Source organism: Balaenoptera physalus (genome assembly GCF_965194825.1).
Source record: "Balaenoptera physalus genome assembly, chromosome: 3".
Lineage (NCBI taxonomy): Eukaryota > Metazoa > Chordata > Mammalia > Artiodactyla > Balaenopteridae > Balaenoptera > Balaenoptera physalus.
The window spans coordinates 139,866,920-139,886,073 of record NC_138890.1 but is presented as its reverse complement, the minus strand read 5'-3'; the positions used below and the strand labels follow the sequence as shown (position 1 = coordinate 139,886,073).

General features: G+C 35.0%; 1 protein-coding gene across 1 annotated transcript in view; it reads right to left on the bottom strand.

The window, feature by feature from the left end:
• Positions 1-19,154, bottom strand: part of HCN1 (hyperpolarization activated cyclic nucleotide gated potassium channel 1) — a 384,462-nt gene that overhangs the window by 59,738 nt on the left and 305,570 nt on the right. Inside the window, exon 5 of the mRNA XM_082455878.1 lies at positions 16,370-16,516. Coding sequence (XP_082312004.1) covers positions 16,370-16,516 — 147 coding nt within the window. The remainder of the gene's footprint in view (positions 1-16,369; positions 16,517-19,154) is intronic.

The window sequence follows — 19,154 nt, the reverse complement described above, 5'->3', positions numbered from 1 at the left end:
CTCCCTATTACCTGGGTCAAAGTCACAAAAGCTTAGCACTAAAATTAACCTATGCCCTTATGTTTTGCAATTCCTTGTGCTTTGGAATGAAAATAAAGTCACTTTTAGTATTTCATAAATTTTTAAATCTAAAACTTTCCCCATTTCAGACAAATATCTATTTACCTTTTTGCTTCAATACATTTCTAAGAATATTTACACTTTTAATTAATTTGAATGCCACATTTTGTGCAGTGTACGTATTTTCAGGGCAGATTATTACATGGTAATATATTTACTATTACGGAATTCTTCAAAAACACAAAATTCTAGTTAAAAAATATATAAAAAGGATCTTGGTTGTGTTTATTATATGTGACCCAATTGCTATGAAAATATATCTGCCTTAACAATAATTAGTCAAAAATTATTTTGAAAATTAATATGAAAACTTTTATTTTGAAAACTAAAAACTAATTAGTTTCAAAAAAACTAATTATTTTGAAAACTAAACTAAACTATGTACTAATTTAATTTTATCTTCAATTATCAACCTTCATTTATATGTCTGGTAAATAAGAAGCATTTCCTCTGTACCAGAAATTAGGTAAGACGTAACTATGGAAGAAAACAAGTGAGATCTTGAAGCATGACTAAATGATTTGGAGTGATATTGATAAATAAGCCTCCTAGTCAACATGAACTCAGTTCCTCAAACAACCCCATGACATAGTCACAAATGATGAAGGGAAGTAACGGGGTATTGGTGGCTGAATTTATACAACAGTTAATAAGAAAGTAAGCATTGTAAACCTGGGGCCTAAAGACACTTAACAAGGGTGTTAGGCTTCAGGTGGCTGTCCTGAACCTGTTGCAGTTTTGTGTGAACAGGTGTACACTGTGTGAGTGTCTTATGTGAGACAGATGGAGCTTTCCCAGGATTTTCAAAGGAGCCATTATCAGCAAGAGGGTAAGTACCGCTGGTCTAAATGTAGTACAATGACTGTGATGACGCTGATAGCTAATATTTATTGAATGCTTTGTGGTTTTGCCTTTAATTATAACAACAACCCAATGAAATAGCTATATTATTAACCCAGCAGTATAGATGAGCCAAAGCAGTTTCAAAGAGGTTGTCATGTCACAAAAATCACAGAGCAGGTAGGAAGTGAGCCCAATACTTAAAAGTATATAGTCTGTTCCTAGAACAACATTGTTTAACATGGTAGCCATTAGCCACATGGAGTTATTGACCACTAGTAAACCTTTAATTGATTTAATTTTAACCATTTAGGTTTAAAGTTAAAAGCTGATAATTCAGTTATTAGAAAATGTTAAACTGGAAAAACTTGCATAGGTGAATATACTTTTCAACTGTAAATTTTATGAAATCTATATACAGATCAAGCAGTTCTAAAAAAAATTAACATTCCAGTCTAAATGTTCTGTCAGAATAGCCTTTGTCAAAAAGTCTACAGATAATAAATACTGCAGAGGGTGTGGAGAAAAAGGAACCCTCCTACACTGTTGGTGGGAATGTAAATTGGTACAGCCACTATGGAGAACAGTATGAAGGTTCCTTAAAAAACTAAAAATAGAGCTACCATATGATCCAGCAATCCCACTCCTGGGCATATATCTGGAGAAAACTATAATTCGAAAAGACACATGCACCTCAGTGTTCATTGCAGCACTATTTTACAATAGCCAAGATATGGAAGCAACCTAGATGTCCATCGACAGATTAACTGATAAAGAAGATGCAGTGTATATACACACACACACACATATACATAATGAAATATACATATTTATATTTATAAATATGTATATATGTTTATATACATAAATATAAATTTGTATATTTATATTTATAAATATTTATATTTATATTTACATATTATATTTATATTTCATTATACATAATGAAATCTACATATACACACACACATATATATATACATAATGAAATGGGAAAGGAAGGGGAAGGGATAAACTAGGAGTTTGGGATTAACATAACACACTACTATATATAAAATAGATGATCAACAAGCTCCTACTGTATAGCACATGGAACTATACTCAGTATTATGTAGTAATCTATAAGGGAAAAGAATCTGAAAAAGAATATATACATCTATATATTTATATATGTATAACTGAACAACTGTGCTGTACACCTGAAATGATCACAACATTGTAAAGTAACTATACTTCAATTAAAAAATACACCAGATTCTTAAGACTTAATATAAAAAATGAATGTAAACTATCTCATTAATGATGTTTTTATATTGATTACATGTTGAAATTATAATACTTTGAATATATTTAGTTAAAATTTATCATACTTAATTTCACATATTTTTTTATTTTTAAAATGTAACTAGAAAATTTAAAATTACACATGCAATGTGATTCACATTGCATTTATACTGGACCAAGAACACTGCTGCAAAAGAAACATGATGTAATATGTGAGGGGATATGGAAAGTAGAATGCGGTTCTGGATTTTTAGAAAATCTTCATGTTAAATATATTATTTATTGAAGAATCCAACAAAATAAACATAAGGTATAATTTTTTGATATTTATTTATACTTTGAAGAGAGAGGTGAAACAGAATGTGAAACTTTCATAGAAGACTAAAATGAGGTTTAGTTTGACTCTTGAAAAGATTAGATTTAGATCCTAAGACTTCTAAGAAAAGTAGATCAATATCTGGAAATTGCAACCAGTTTTTTAAGTAACCTCACTGAAAAGCTCTAAGGAAGTCATCTGCAATCATTACCTTTAAGACCACTACATGAAGTTTGTGAGGCAATAAATAAATAAAATAAAAAACATCCATATCGGCTTCTGAACAGTCCTTAGTGTCCTAGGAGAGGGCACGTCTGAAATGACTGCTGGAGTGTCCAACACAGAGCGGGCTGCATAGAAAATGCCCAGAGTGTGGTAAAGTTTGGCTCTGTGGGTATGATGTAGAACGATTCTTGGGAAATAACAGAACATACTTAGGATTAGACTGTGGGACCTCGCCCTTATCATGGCTCTCAGGATGACAGTGTCAATAAGGGGAAAAAAAATGGTTTTGATGACTTGCCAAAGATGGCATTCTCCTCCCTGGATGTATTTATGATATTTTTCTAAGATACAGTTTGCCAGGCTCCCATCCAGATTCAGATATTCTGACTCTAAATCTTCAGGGGATATGAAAAAAAATCTCTGTTTTTAAGAACACATTTCAAGTCATAAGCAGTCAGATGTGGAAACCACAGTTCCTAAAATAAAGAAGTATCTGAAAGTTTACATCTAGTTGAGGAAGGAACATATATATGTATATATTCAGTATAAGATAATGGTAAAAAAATAAAATAAACATGGGTTAGACTCTCTCTCTCTCTCCAGTGTGCGAGTGTGTGTGTGTGTGTGTGTGTGTGTGTGTGTGTGTGTGTGTGTGTGTGTGTGTGTGTGTATCTGGGCTCAGTCCCTGATACCAAAACTAATTGACTCAGGGCCTGTAGAAAGTGACTCATACTCTTCAAATCTTAATCTTTTTGCCTGTAAAATGGAGATAACACTAGCAACTCTATCATAGATAATTGTGATGATTAAATTAAATAACACAAGGAAAGCATTTAAGTTCACTAAATGTTATCTATTATTTACCATTATAACTATAGTTGTATTATAAACCAATATCTGTTAAAATCAAATGAATGGTAAAGACTATATATTCTACAAAATTTCAAAGAAACAAGACTTCAGGGTAATTTGGTAAGAAAATATTAGGTCAGATTTTTAAAAAAAGGCTGAGTGGGGAACTGGTTATTAAAGCCCAAAGTCAAGGCAGGTGCAGGGGTTCAGAAGGTAAAAATGACAAGACAGTGTTAGGGCATAGTCAGTGAAATTCCCTTTTGGCCAAACTCAAGGAATAAAATATAGGATTCTTATAATGAAACTGCCCTAAATGATAAAATAAATTTGGAAGGTGAATTGTAAATTTAATACACATTCTATTTTTTTAAAGAAAGCACATGGGGGATATTAAAAAAAAAATTCCCTCAGCATTTCCAACTGGCTTATATTGATCTGGTGGTTTGTCTTCTAACTTGCAAGATAGTTGCATGTATCAGTACATTAGCCCATACAAATCTTAACGCTTGAAAATGTTTTAAACATTTTTCCAAACATTGACTAACAACTTAGGTACCTGCTTCAATTTCTTAAACTCAAAGCATTTCCCTTGATTTCTGTGTCCCCATTAGGGAGAATTTATGTTGAGCTGTTTCTCTAGTTGGGATAATCTGTCCTATTTTTTTTAAAGAAAACGTTTAACTCTCTTTATAACTCCTAAGTAATTTGAATATAAAAAATTATGCAATAAAATTCAAAAGTAAGAAATACTTTTAATATTTATTTTGGGGAAGTTAAAGGAGTTAGAGATAAGATAGTGAAGACTGATGAATTAATATAGTGTGCCTCAATTTTAGTTTATTGTAGTTTTCCATCTCATTAAAGAAGAAAGAGTAATCAATTTTTGTATTCACAAATTGTATTTTTAAAAATCTTTAGAAACAAAATGAATATACACACATCCCTCAAAATATATAAAAGAAAAAAATCTCTACAGTTTCATCACCTTAATGAAAGTAATTTAATATATTTATGTATTCTTTTAATATAATCTCTTATTCACCTTAACATAGTTGTAATCATAATATACATTCAATATTTGTTTCTTTTCCCCCCACATTTATAACATAAAATATTTCCTATTTTGATATATGATCCTCATTGCCATTCTTTTTAATGGCCACACAATATTCCATCTTGTGTTAATCATAGTTATATTAAGAAAAATCCAATAGAGATAGAGAGAAAAGTAGTCTGCAATGGCCTCTTAAATATTGGCAAGCTTTAATATTTTTCGCGATTTCTTATTTTGAAACTCAGCTATAGCATTAATTGCTAGGTTCATAGTCTCTTCAAATTATGAGTTAAAAGGTAATTAGCCTAAAATCTCTGCATATACAAATGGCAAATTATCATTAAGTGGCTTAAGTGAAATCTGCCTGCTTGTAAAGGATAGACCAGAACAGGATGGATTTTGAGAGATACAGATGCAAAAATTTAAATGTTTTCTGTAGTTACAGCTATCACATCCATCTAATTTGGTTTTCAGATATTAAATCACATTTAAACTTTACAATATGAATGCAAATGAAGCTTGAAATTAATTTGGTCTTAGCATACTCCTACTGTTTTGCCTTCCTAGAATATAGGAACATGTTTCTCTGTTAGGTATCATGCAGGATGTCAGCAGATGACATGAAATTCTCTTAGCATTCACTTAAATTTGATTGTACATGAAAGAAAAGACGTAGAAACAGACCAAAAAAGCCTAAATCAAAAAATTGTATATTGACAATGACAGTGTTCATTAGTGACTTAGTATCTCTGCCCCACTTTGGAATCCCAGGTTTGAAGCTCACTTAGGATTTGTGTAAACACCAGCAGAGTGCAGTTCCAGTGGCCTGCAAACTGTAAACAAGGTGTAAGAGTGATTTGCAGAATAGGAATGAAGCCTACTTGACCGGGTAAAAACAGATTAATTTGGACTGTCAAATACAGCAAATATATCAAACAGCTAAACTAAAAAAATATTATTAAAACAGGACCAGCAGATAGTACAGTGAGTTAGAAGTCAATTCTGAGAGGTGATTTGGAGAATTTGATAAAAACCTATATTTGAAATTTTATAATAGAATCCACATAAATTCCTTTTCATCATTAACTGGTCAGCAATAGAAATAACCCCTGCATAACAGTATGTGTACATGTGCAATGGACATGAGGAAATCAGGCCACACCCTAAAACCAGGTAGTCATTCCAAGATGCATTAAACATTCATTTATCTGTCACGTTAGTTCGATTTGTATGGAGCACTGCATGTGTTGACAAGCATTATGGGCTGAATTGTGATGCCTCAAAATTCATATGCTGAAGCCTTAACTCCCAGTACCTCAGAATGTTCCTGAATTTGGAGATAGGACCTTTAAAGAGGGGATGAAGTTAAAATGAAGCTGTTAGGGTGGGCCCTAATCCAATCTGACTGCTATCCTTATAAAAAGAGGAAGTTGGGCACACGAAAAGAAAGGGGGTCGTCTGCAAGCCAAGGAAAGAGGCCTCAGAAGAATCCAAACCTGTCAACATCTTGACCTTGGGCTTCCAGCCCCCAGAAGTGTGAGAAAACAAATTTCTGTAGTTTAAGCCAAGGTGGTATTTTGTGATAACAGCCCTAGCAAATTAACATAGCAAGTTAGGCTGGACAAAGTGTGGCAGGAGAGATGAAGCTGCCCCCTCTATCTGTCAGGACATAGCAGCACCTCAGCTCTGAAAGTAAGGCGGAGGCAGGAGTAAGATACCTGAGCCAGCTAGGCTCGCTCTGAGGCGGTGCGGAACACATGCACACACGGCAACAACTTCTGAGCTCTTCAGTCTGGGGTGAAATGAAATAAAATAAAACACTTAGCTACATGAAAAAAGGATTTTGCTTTATTTTTGTATTGAGTGTGAAGTATCATGGGCATTTAGTTGACAAGAGCTACAGGCAGATGGAAATGGCTTTAGAGTCAGGACTGGAGTTATAAGACTGGGTGCTCTTCTACAAGATTTTTTTAGATTTTTATAAAATATATACAGCAATATTTATAGTTTTAACCATTCCCACGTGTACAATTCACAAGAATATTCACAATGTTGTATTACTATCACCACTCTCTATCTCTACCTAGAACATTTTCATCGATCTCGACAAAAGTTCTGTAGCCTTTAAACTATAACTACCCCCTTCTCCCTCCTCTCAAAACTTTGATAACTTCTATTCACTCTCTGTTGTTATGAATTTGCCTATTCCAGGGCCCTCATAAGTACAATTATGCAATATTATCATAGGACTAATTTTTGAAGTCCGAGAAATAAACATTGCCTCCCAGAAAAATATTGGGTGAGGGGGGAAGTAGTGGAGCAATGTTAGGAAAAATCAAGGAAAAGGCCCAGTAATCTGGCTCTTGTTCAATGACACAAACTGTCTTCTCCCTGACCCTTCCGGTTTCCCTGATTCCCTATTCTCCACATTCTCCCCAGCACTTGTTATATCTTGTCCTTTGATAACAGGTGTGAGGTGCTATCTCATTGTGGTTTTGATTTGCATTTCTCTAATGATCAGTTAAATTGAGCACCTTTCCATATATATGCTGGCCATTTGAATGTCTTTTTTGGGAAAAAAAGTCTATTCAGGTCCTTTGCCCTTTTATAATTGGACTGTTTGTTTTCTTGCTATTGAGTTATGTTGAGTTGCTTATATATTTTGAATGTTAACCTCTTATCAGATGTGTGGATTGCAAATATTTTCTCCCATTCCACAGGTTGTCTTTTTATTGTGTTGATCATTTCTTTCATACTGCAGAAGCTTTTTAGTTTGACGTAGTCCCACTTATTTGTTTTTGATTTTATTGCTTGTGCTTTGGGTATCCTACCCAAAAAAATCATTGTCAAGACCCATGTTAAGAAGCTTTTTCCCTGTGCTTTCTTCTAGGAATTTTATGATTTCAGACCCATACATTTGTCTTTAATCCATTTTGAATTTTAGTGTGTAATCTCTGATTGTCTCTGGCAATTAATCATATGTGACTTCCTACATTTCTTGTATTTTTAGGAATGTATTTTAACTTTTTCTTCATAGCTCTTTTCACGTATTTCCATCTTGACTCTACAAGCACACAGTAAGCACTGTGAGACTGGAAAACACATTTTATAATTTACCTTCCCACACTTAAATCAATATCTTGCACACATTAAGAAATCAATAAATGTTTTTTGTCTGTTTGTTTTCTAGAAACAAGGGATGCAGGGGGAAAGCTCTAGACCAAAAGAGAGAAGAAGCCCTGAAATAGCCCAAAGTTGTACAGATACTAAGTTGTGGAGCTGCATTTAAATGAGGTTGGCTTGTCTTTGCTTGGTAATGGAACCAAGATCAGGCCACTTACATAAATTTTCTAGCCTTTGGTTACTGTGCCTCTCACATGTGTATATGATAATTTATAAGATCCTTGTAGAGCTTTGCAATACTATGATTCTAGCTTATTTTAATTAATCTGAACTAAAGACATTTTTAGGAGACATTTAAAAAACCAACAAGCATGTACTTTAACAAAATTATTCAGAATTGCACTAAATAAATATGCATGCAAATTATGATTTCTTCCCTAACAGTGTTTTCCACAAATTAAAGGTCAGAAGGACAGTATTATACTCTCAGCCCGATTCATGTTCTGTGAAAATGAAATATACTGACACCCTATATTCTACTGGGACACTGATCTGTACCTATTTTCAGTCCGCGGCCCTTCACACTCCATTGTTTAAAAATAGATCAGTTCTGAATTTTGGAGACAGACATAGAAGGGCATTAACCTCTTTCTTGATTGTTAAGTTTACTTTTTGCTGTAATCGAATCAGTATAAATCTGATCATGATAAAAATAGACCTTCTTACTTTGTACACATTCCAACAGGCTCTCATAAGCAGAGGGGTATGGCTCACTGAATTTTTCTAATTAGTTTTTAGTTTTAAATATACTCCTCCTTTTATTAAAGCGTCAGCTGTTTCTGATTCTAACATTTCAATGCCAAGTTTTGATGCTAAGACACTGTCTCCAGAAGGCTGGCTATTAAAACGGAGGAAGGGCTTATTAGCAGATTGTTTGAATAAATTCCCAAAGAAATGAGACATGTGATAAGGCTAGACTCGGTGCCCCTCTGGTGTATGGCCTAACACCCTCTGAATGACCCACTCATAGCACTTACCCACAGTTATAATTGCTGATTAAATTTCTGTCTCTCTCTAAGTTGTAAGAGCCATGAGGGCTGGGACTATCTCTGATTCTTCACTGAATCATAGTTATAACAAGAATCAAATTTTACTGTGTACTTACTATATGCCAGGCACTTTCAAACTTTTAATATTTTTTTCTCATTTAATTTTAAAACAACTCTGTGAGGTACTTACCATCATTCACATTTAAAGATGAGCAAAGTGAAATACATGCATGTTATGAAATAGCCCAAAGTTGTACAGATACTAAGTTGTGGAGCTGCATTTAAATGAGGTTGGTGGCACTATGGAGAACAGTGTAGAGGTTCCTTAAAAAACTAAAAATAGAACTACTGTATGATCCAGCAATCCCACTCCTGGGCATATACCTGGAGAAAACCATACTTCGAAAAGATACATGCACCCCAATGTTCATTGCAGCACTATTTACAATAGACAAGACATGGAAGCAACCTAAATGTCCTTTGACAAAGGAATGGATAAACAAGATGTGATACATATATACAATGGAATATTACTCAGCCATTAAAAAGAATGAAATAATGCCATTTGCAGCAACACACATGGATCCAGAGATTATTATACTAAATGAAGTAAGCCAGACAAAGACAACTATCATACGACAATGCTTAAATGTGGAGTCTAAAAAGAAGGATACAGATGAACTTATTTATAAAACAGAAACAGACCCACAGACATAGAAAATAAACTTACGGTTATGAAAGGGGAAAGGGGGGGAGGGATAAATTAGGAGTTTGGGGTTAACATATACACATTACTATATATAAAATAGATTATTAACAAGGACTACTGTATAGTCCAGGAAACTCTACTAAATACTCTAATAACCTATATGGGAAAATAATCTGAAAAGGAATAGATACAGTATCTGTATATGTATATGTATATGTATAACTAAATCACTTTGCTATACACCTGCACCTGACACAACATTGTAAATCAACTATACTCCAATATAAAATAAAAATTGGAAAAAAAATGAGATTGGTGGAACTGGGGCCAAAGAAATGAGACATATGATAAGGCTAGACTTGGTGTGCCTCTGGTTTACCCATGAGGCTGCATAGTTCCTCCATAGTAGGTTTTCACTCATGATTTGAAAGTATACATATAAATATTCATGGCACTGAGAGTATCATAAAGGCAATTTAAACTATTCAGAGCAATGAAACTGAAGGCTCCTGAGCAGCCAGGGGAAAACAGGAGCATATTTTAAGTGGATGGAAGGAGAAGAAAAGGAGGGAAAGCCAGGGCAGGTAACAACTGGGAGGGAGAGGAAGTCTCTAGAGATCACTGAAGTCCATCTTTGCAGACTCAGAATTTTAATTAGACACAGTCACAGAGCAACTAGAGAGTGAAGATTATAGATGATAGATAATGGATGCATCACATAATAGTGGCTCTAATTTAAAACGCCAAGTTTCTGAGTACCATCGTAAGTATTTTTCTCAGAAAACTGTAGTTCCTTTACTTTCTGGTCCATGTATATTAGTTCACAGTGACACGAAGATAATTTTTTAAGATGACTTTACAATCATTTCTCAGAATGCTGATAATGCCAGTGGGGTCAGTGCTCGGGTCAGATGGTCTAGTCCGAGGATGAAGAACACAGAGATTTATCTGCTGCACTGATTATTCTACATCCTGAGGTGGCTCACTACTTAGGTTTGGACAGGGAATCCAGCAACTTTTGTTTTATGCGCCACTGACAATATGCTAGGCACAGCTGGCATAGCAATGTAAGAAAAATAGTATTTATTTTCTATCTATCCCATGGATATTGTTATAGAGATTGGACAAAACATTTACATACTTCTTATAATGGTACTCTATTGGAATATTCCCCCACCCCCCAGGTTTACTCTGCAATAAATCACTAATGTGTATAAACCTTGAGAAAGTTAAAAAGAAAATAAAAACAACCACATGCAAAATAGGTCCTTCTGGCTTACAGTGTATATATCAAAACAAAATCACAGAGGAATCTAAAGATGCCAGCATCCTTTTGTTATATATTAGAAACCATATTCTCCATAGTATAATCTAAAGTGATACTAAGAAAGTTCTGTGGCCACAGTACTTCATAGTTCTGGGCATCACTTTTCTTTTTTTTTTTTAATTTTATTTATTTATTTATTTATTTATTTATGGCTGTGTTGGGTCTTTGTTTCTGTGTGAGGGCTTTCTCTAGTTACGGCAAGTGGGGGCCACTCTTCATTGGGCATCACTTTACTTATGCATGCCAGCATCTCTGTTGTGTCTACAAAATGCTCTCTCCAAGCTCTAATAATCAATGATTCTTTGAGATCCTTATTTAATTTGCCTTTATTTATCCAATAAGTAGTTATTAAATATGTACTTTCTAGGGAGTAGAGCTACCATGGAAATCAAGAAAGACAAAGTCCTTGCTTTCTTTGATCCCGAGTTCCAAGAATGGAGAATAAACACATAAATAAAAAGGGACAACAAGGCAACAGAGTGATGTGTACACAACAACAAGGATGATGTGATAGAGAATGACTGCAAGGAAATTAACTTAGATGAACTTCTCACGGAAGGCCCCAGGTAACATTTGTATTGAGATTTGAACAATGAGTCAGGTATTTGTTGAAGGCTTTTCAGCAATTTGTCTCCAATTGATGAAAAAGATAAATCACCTAATTTCTGCACAGAAATGCTTTCAATAAAGTAGTGCTTTCAAAATATCTACTAGCTGAATTAATTTGCATATGCATGGTATAAGTTTTTGGTAAGAGCTTTCAAAGGTCACACAAATGATATTCTTCCTGCCATTTTACATCTTAGAGATTCTTCATATTTAAAAATATTCAAACACATTGAAAAAAAAGTCTGGGGAATAAACCGGATATAACATAATATAGATTTAATTGATTATGAGTAAGGAATAATTTTCATATTCATAAGCATTGCATTTTACTTTCTTTCTATATTTTAAAGCAATGGGTTTTTTGCATAAATTTTTTAGAATCTAAAGTTTGACTTGCCCTTCACTTTTGTACATTCCTGAGTACCCAGACTTGGGTTAGCAGAAATCACTGCTCTTAAGTATACATTAGCATCTCAAATTATGCAAAATACTTTCTTAAAAATGAGCCTCCTGGACAATGAAGTATTTTAAGTTAAGTCTTGTTAAAATGTAAGATGGTTGTTGGCTCTAACGTGAATATATGATTAACAATTATATGTGGTGTGTGTATGTGCACACAATGCAAGTCTTACATTTTTACCTTTTATTATAAAATACATATCAAATAATCTAGCTTTCCCTTTCTAAGTATCCTAGTTTCATTCATTTTATATTTATTGTATCAATCATTCAATGTCTTCTATTGTGTGCCTTCAAAGTACCAGGCACTTTGTGGATACTAGAGGCACAACCGGGACCAAAATACATCTTTGCACAGATTAATGCCTCATCTTCTAAATTGGAAGACAGCTTTTGAAAGGTGGAATGATGTATTTTACTACTTTTAAAATATTTCATGTGATCTACCACTATGACCTGAATATAGCAGGTATATAAGACTACAATTTAATAGGGAGCAAGACATATTTCCCACTGTTCTTACTGAACTTTTCTGCATAAAACATGTCTGGTTTTTTTACATCTAGGTTTCATTTTGAATAATGACTTCTGTTATCTCTCTGCCAATGTCCTTGCTTACTTTCCAATATACTCTTCCTGTTCCTCTAAAGTCTTAATTCACATTAAATTTAGGCTTTTGTGTGACTCTGATGCCAGAAGAGCAACAGCTGAAGAGCAGATGAACAAATGGAGAACATGGTTTTCACCTTTTTAAGGTGTTAAGTGTTTGAGCATCTCATGCTTCTACTTCTAGGATCTCTAATGTTATTAAGTAGCCATGATTCTTACCCTGTTTTTCACTCATAATTCTGTTAAAGACCATTCACTCAATAAATATTTAATGAGCTCCCATCAAATACTTGTCATTAGAGATACAGAGATATTATGGCACGGTCTCTATCCTCAAGAAGCTCACAGTCTTGAAAGAGACAAACAGTAAACTGACAAATGAAAATACAGTGATAGACAATGGTCGGGGAAAATGTATGAAGGTTCTGCCTGGTAAGACTGTTTGATGGAAAGCTGAAGGTAAGCTGGGTAGAAAGGATTGAAGATAGAGAGGGTAGCATGAAGAAAGGCAAAGAGGCAATCAGCAACATTTCTCCCCACCCCGCCAGGAAATTATCAACAATTTTCTGCTGATGAAGCATGAATGTAAAGAAATGAAGATGGAGGCAGACCAGGGGGCATCTCAGGTGCCATGTCAAGCAGCTTGAACTTTTTCTTGAAGGGGATAGGAGGTCATGGTTAGGCTCTGAGAAGAAAGTAATGTCAAACTAGTGTTGTATATCAATCAATATGGTAGCCCTGAGATGGGATGCATTTGAGCTAATTGACATCAAAGGCAGGAAGAAAAGTGGTGAGTGTACTTCAGAAGTTGAGGTAAAAGATGCTGAGACCCTGAACTATGGCATTTGCAAATATAAGGAAAAAATTAGTCTAACTTAATGATAGAATAGTTGTAGGAATTGAGGAAATTGGAGGTATGTCTATTGATGGCTTTAAGGGGATAAAAATGAAAAGTGGAATTTTTTCCACTGAAGATCATAGTAAATTAAAGTATGGCAAGATAAAGCAGTTAATAACATACACATGATTAAGAACATTTTCTTGTTATCCTGATTTTACATTACACTGAGCATTTTTAGCAGGGAGGGATGCTTCCTGTTTAAGCATGCAGCTTCTTAGGGTTCATTTTTATGTTCACTTTTTCTGTTGGCTTTCTGTATTCCCTCAATGACATTTTATGCTAGAATCCTTACTTTTCTGCTTCTTTGAAATAAATTTTTAGTTTTACTGTGTCCTCCTGCCTATTGATTCCATCTTAATCCCTGATACTGTCTCTTCAATTACCTTTGTCTCCATGCTATGGTCTGTCCTACCCTGCCTTTGAATCCCACCAGGACCTTTAGAACCCAACTTGGTTCTAGTGTCCTGAACTTCTGCCTCTTAGTGAAAGGAATTTGGATTTAAAATAAATTCTGTCATCCTACAGAGAGATAAAGCAAAGCATATTGATAGATTTTGTTTTTAAATGATGCATTACTTTTTTTTAACATCTTTATTGGAGTATGATTGCTTTACAATGGTGTGTTAGTTTCTGCTTTATAACAAAGTGAATCAGCTATACATATACATATATCCCCATATCTCCTCCCTCTTGCGTCTCCCTCCCACCCTCCCTATCCCAACCCTCTAGGTGGTCACAAAACACCAAGCTGATCTCCCTGTGTTATGTGGCTGCTTCCCACTAGCTATCTATTTTACATTTGGTAGTGTAAAAAATACAAAGTTTTGATTCTATTTCTCAAAGCAAAAATATTTGTACATTCTTATTTGATTGAGGACTCTAGAGAAAATAAGCTAATCAATAGCAGATATTTAGCTCCTTCTATTTCCAAAACTCTTAACTGATGTCTTAAGGCTTAAAAAAACACAAATAACTTTAATGGATGCAGATACTTAGGGATGGTTATAAAAGGTAAAGATGTTAGTTGAAATAGAAATATTTATTGACTCTTTAACATATGCTACATGTAGTAGGAATTTCAAGAAAAATTTAAAATATAGATTAAATGGTCTTTGCTCTTAAAGAACTTTCAAGACAAAAGTGGAGGAAACTAATGTGGAAAAATCGTGATAATAGACAAAATGGAAAGTAGCACACAAGCATTATGGAGTCAGTGCACTGGGGGTTAGGGAAAAGAGAGACCAGATCTAGTCTGGACAATCAAAGGAGGTATAAATAAAGAAATATTATTTATTACCTTTGCCAACAGATGAGAAATATCTGGAAAATGTATGATGCAAGTTGAGAAATTAGAATTGGTTTTTCAAAACAGTAAGTTGCACAATTTGGCTATAGGCCACTTTGGAACGTGTACGGCAACAGGGAAAAATAAAGCTGGAAATTCAGCAAGGATCAGAGCATAGAAGGGCTAGAATATGAGCCTAAGGAGGCTATAGTTGATTTAATTTGTAATGTAAAGACTGAACATTTCTGAGCAGAGACATGACTAGCTCTTACACGTAAAAGAAGATTAATCTGGCATCGCTGCTTTAAATGGTAGTTAGAGAAAACAGACCAAAGGTTGGAAGGTAAACTAAGGGGATATTGCAAATAGTCCATGTGAGAGGAATAAGGTTAGGGTAAGGGCCTTGGGAAGGGAGACAAGGGCATAGGTGTAAGATATATTGTCACAGTGAATTGACAGCATTTGGTAATTGACTGGATGTGCAGAGCAAAGAAAGATTTTTTAAAAAGACAAAAATTTTACATTCCAAATGACTCGAAAGAATAACTAAAACATTTACAGAGAGAGAGAGAGAGAGACTTCAAAGGATAAATGGTTTAGTGATGGAAGATAATGACTAACACATAGCTTACTATACATACATACGGCAAAGGGATATCATGTAGCTTTTAAGAAAACAGAGGTTACGGCAAGAACTTGGAGCTCAAATTTATAGAACCGCAGAGTGAGATGAAATAAATATGAGACTAAAACTCAGAAATTCAAAATGAAAAGCCAATGGCTCAGTAATGGCTTAGTGTTAAAGAAGCTCCCAAAAGAGGTTCAGGATATGTGTTTTATTGAGTTTAAAAGAACCACCAATGGCTCAAAGACAAAGGATTTGATGCTTAAATGTTCACTTATAATTTTCAAGGAAACAATTTTGGTAAAGAAGTGGAGATTGAACCACAATGCAATAATTATAAAGCAATCTTTCGAGAAGGTTGGTAGTAAAAGAAAGGAGAAAGAGAAAGACAGTGTAAGAAACACAAACACTCAAGAGAATGTTCTTTTGATCTAGGGGTGACCTGTACATTCTAGTGGGCAGAGGGAAGGCTTCTAGGGAGGGATGGAAAGGAGATGCAAGGCCAAGAAGTGGTTATTGATGTTGCCAAGTGTTTTAATGAGGCAACAGGAAATGAATTACTCCCAACGGGTCAGGTCAGTCTGTGATCAGGGTCCAGGAGATGAGTAAGGAAAATGAAGATAGGAGGAAAGCAGAAATCAAAAGGAAGTTAAAGAAACAGTTTGACGAGCATGAGATGAGAGAGTGGAAAACTGGGAAGATATGGGCAATGAGGACACAAGAAGGGACTTTGTAACTAGGGACACAGAAAATAAAATGATATCCTGAGAATCATAATTAGAACAATTTCCAGTCTTTTTTCAACATAAGTGCCTGTAAATGGGAGAACCTAAGGGCAAATAAGGGCAAAAACCAAGATGTTTTAACATTACATTTTAATTTTTCTTTTAAGTAGTGTCAAAGCATGGAATGGAGGATTTCCCAGGAAAGGAGAAAGTAGACAATGATCTTGCACACGGAGACTGAGGACTGTAAATCTTACCTCTCTCAGAGGATCATTGAGTTCATTGAGAATATTTTCCTCATCAAAGATTTTGCCTTGGTATCTGTGTTCATAGTAATCATGTATCTTCTGACGCATATCAGCTGGTAACTTATGGAATGACATGTATTGTTCCACTTGCTTATACTGTAAGGAAAGGAAAAAAGGAAATTAGAAAACATTGTTAGGCTGTATGAGAAATCGTCGTGTTACTTTGTGGTGCTATATTCAATAATATTTGAGTAACAGTAACAAAAAGGAGAAATCCTTTAAGGGGAAGGAAATAATGTACTAGGTTGTAACGTATCTACTCTGTGTCACAGACTGTAGAAACCATTTGTTTAGTTGAACATTTCCTGTAAAGACCTGAGATGTTATAGAGAGGAAGCATGGAAGGAGCTCAGAGGTAACTGGGTGCAGCCCCAGAAAAGCCAGTGATGAGGCAAGAAAACAAAATGTGATGCTATTTTTTTTTTTTTTTGGATTTTTTTTGAGCTGAGTTCTAAAAGAAGTATGAAGTTGCTGTTTAACTCTTCATTTGGAGAAAGAATCTCATAACTTTGGATAGTACAAAAAGTCTTATCTTAGACCTTTATAGCAAAAGATCAGACCTAATTAACAATTGAATCTGGAGGCAGAAAGCTTGGCAGCTATTTGCAAGACATAGATACTCAAGCAACACTTGTGCCCTGTAAATTAAGAGACTGTGTCAGGCTTCAATATAGGACGTAGCAAAATATCAGAATGAGGCTAGATCCACATAATTTTATAGCTGAAACTTAATTTAGACATTTAATTTCATTTAAACAAGTAGTACTTAAACTTGATTGTTTATAAAACTTGGGGTGAGGTTGTCTTTTGGGAATGCAGATTTGCATTCTTAACTCCAGATATTGATTCCATTGAGGTACCTGCCTTTGTAAATTTATACACATACTCATATACATATACATACGCACTTAAAAAAATCCCTGCAAATCAAACAGGAACACAGAAGCATGGAGATTACTTGGAAGCTTATTAGAAGAGAATTTCAGGCTTTACCTCAGAGCTGTGAAATCAGAATCTGCATCTTAAGAAAGATCCCCAGATGATTCATACACATTTAAGTTTGAGAAATATTCCCTCGATGTTTCAAATGCAGGTGGTCATAAGACTATACGTTGAAAAAATTAGTTAGACCACCCCCAAATTAGTTTCATTGTATGTATGATAAAACTGAGTACAAATTAAAAGGTAGATAATAAAACTGGATGAAGATACTGGAATAAAAATCTTTCCTTAAACACAACACATTTGACATATTATCTATGAAAAATTTTTTTCAAATCTTTTCCTGATAACAGAGTTCAGACTAGAAGATCTAGGTGACTGGACTCCCTGCCCATAATTACTGTAATTATAATTGGTAAGTGATAATACATATATCTAATGGGAAACAGCAACCCATTGTATTGTATTTCTTCAAATTTTTTTACATAATTTCCTTACACATAACATTCATATTTTTGGACATTCCCTTTTAGAGTTTAGTATTCTCAAAGGAAATACAACTTTGTCATGAGATTCCTTTATTTGGTCACCAGACTGTTCCCTGAAGTATTTAAAGCCTGCAGGCCTACATATATATATCTCTGAAGCAACTTGATTATGATTTAGGCATTCTGAATTTAGGCACCAATGCTGTCACTGTCATTGTGTGTAAGTGGCTTCTAGTATATACTTGAGAAGGACTGGGTTAATTTTCCCTGAAGAAGTCAGAATCTGTACACTAACCTTGGTAGCCCACCCTTAGCTAGAGACCTCAGAGTCAGCCTGCTTTGACCCCTCATGCAGCTGGTCCAAAGGAAAGATGCTTCAGTGGCCCTTTCTACAGGATTGCTGTGTAGGATAAAGTTGATTTGCAGCTGGACTGGAAAAGCTCTAACTTTATTTTTAGAGACATCTTTGTATCTGATTTTTACTCTTAGCCAAGAAGAGGGCAGTGGGATATTTGAGGTACTGTTTAGGTTCTGAAACTCCACTGGAGACCCACAAGGCTAACTCCTGCACTAATGATTTGCAAATAGCCTGCTTGGTTTGACTAGTTTGGATGAACTATTTAAAGAGCTACTGAGAGCTTTGTTGGTGAGCTCTCCCCAAAGCAAGACTCCTTGCACAGATCTTGGTGGTTCAGGCCAGTGAGTCAGCATGTTCCAGGGTCCCAGAGATTGAGCCCACAGGGAGGGTGCTGGGGAAAGGCCCTCGGGCCTCTGATGCTTGTTGGCATTCTCTTTCTCTGTTGCACTGACCTTTGCCTTTAAGCGAAAGCCTCATATGAGTATAATCTATGGAGTCTGGTGAGCTCTGTCAAATAGCCGAACTTGGGAAAACAATAAAACAACTTCAGACAACAGGGCTGTCACTTACGGCATTGATGAAAGTCCTTTCAGATCTGGCCAAATAAAGGATTCAGTGTGTTCTTCAAAACCAGTAGGTATCAAGTAATCTCTGCTCACTTTTCTCAATAGAGTGCTTGCCCAAACACTGCTTGGGGTGGTGAGAACCTTTAACTTTAACTGGCATACTGAAGCTCTAGATTTCTCCCTTTTTTTGCATGTATCTCAGGGTTATGGGAGACAGCATTAAAACTTAGTAGCATTTTAATCATTTTGGGGAAATTTGTGCCTGTGTTTGAGGGAGAGTAGGGGAAAGAAAAGAAATTCAGTTTCTGACAAGTTAAGTTTAAGATGCCCATGGCACATCCTAACGCTTATATGTAGGTCAGGTACTTAGAAGAGAAAAT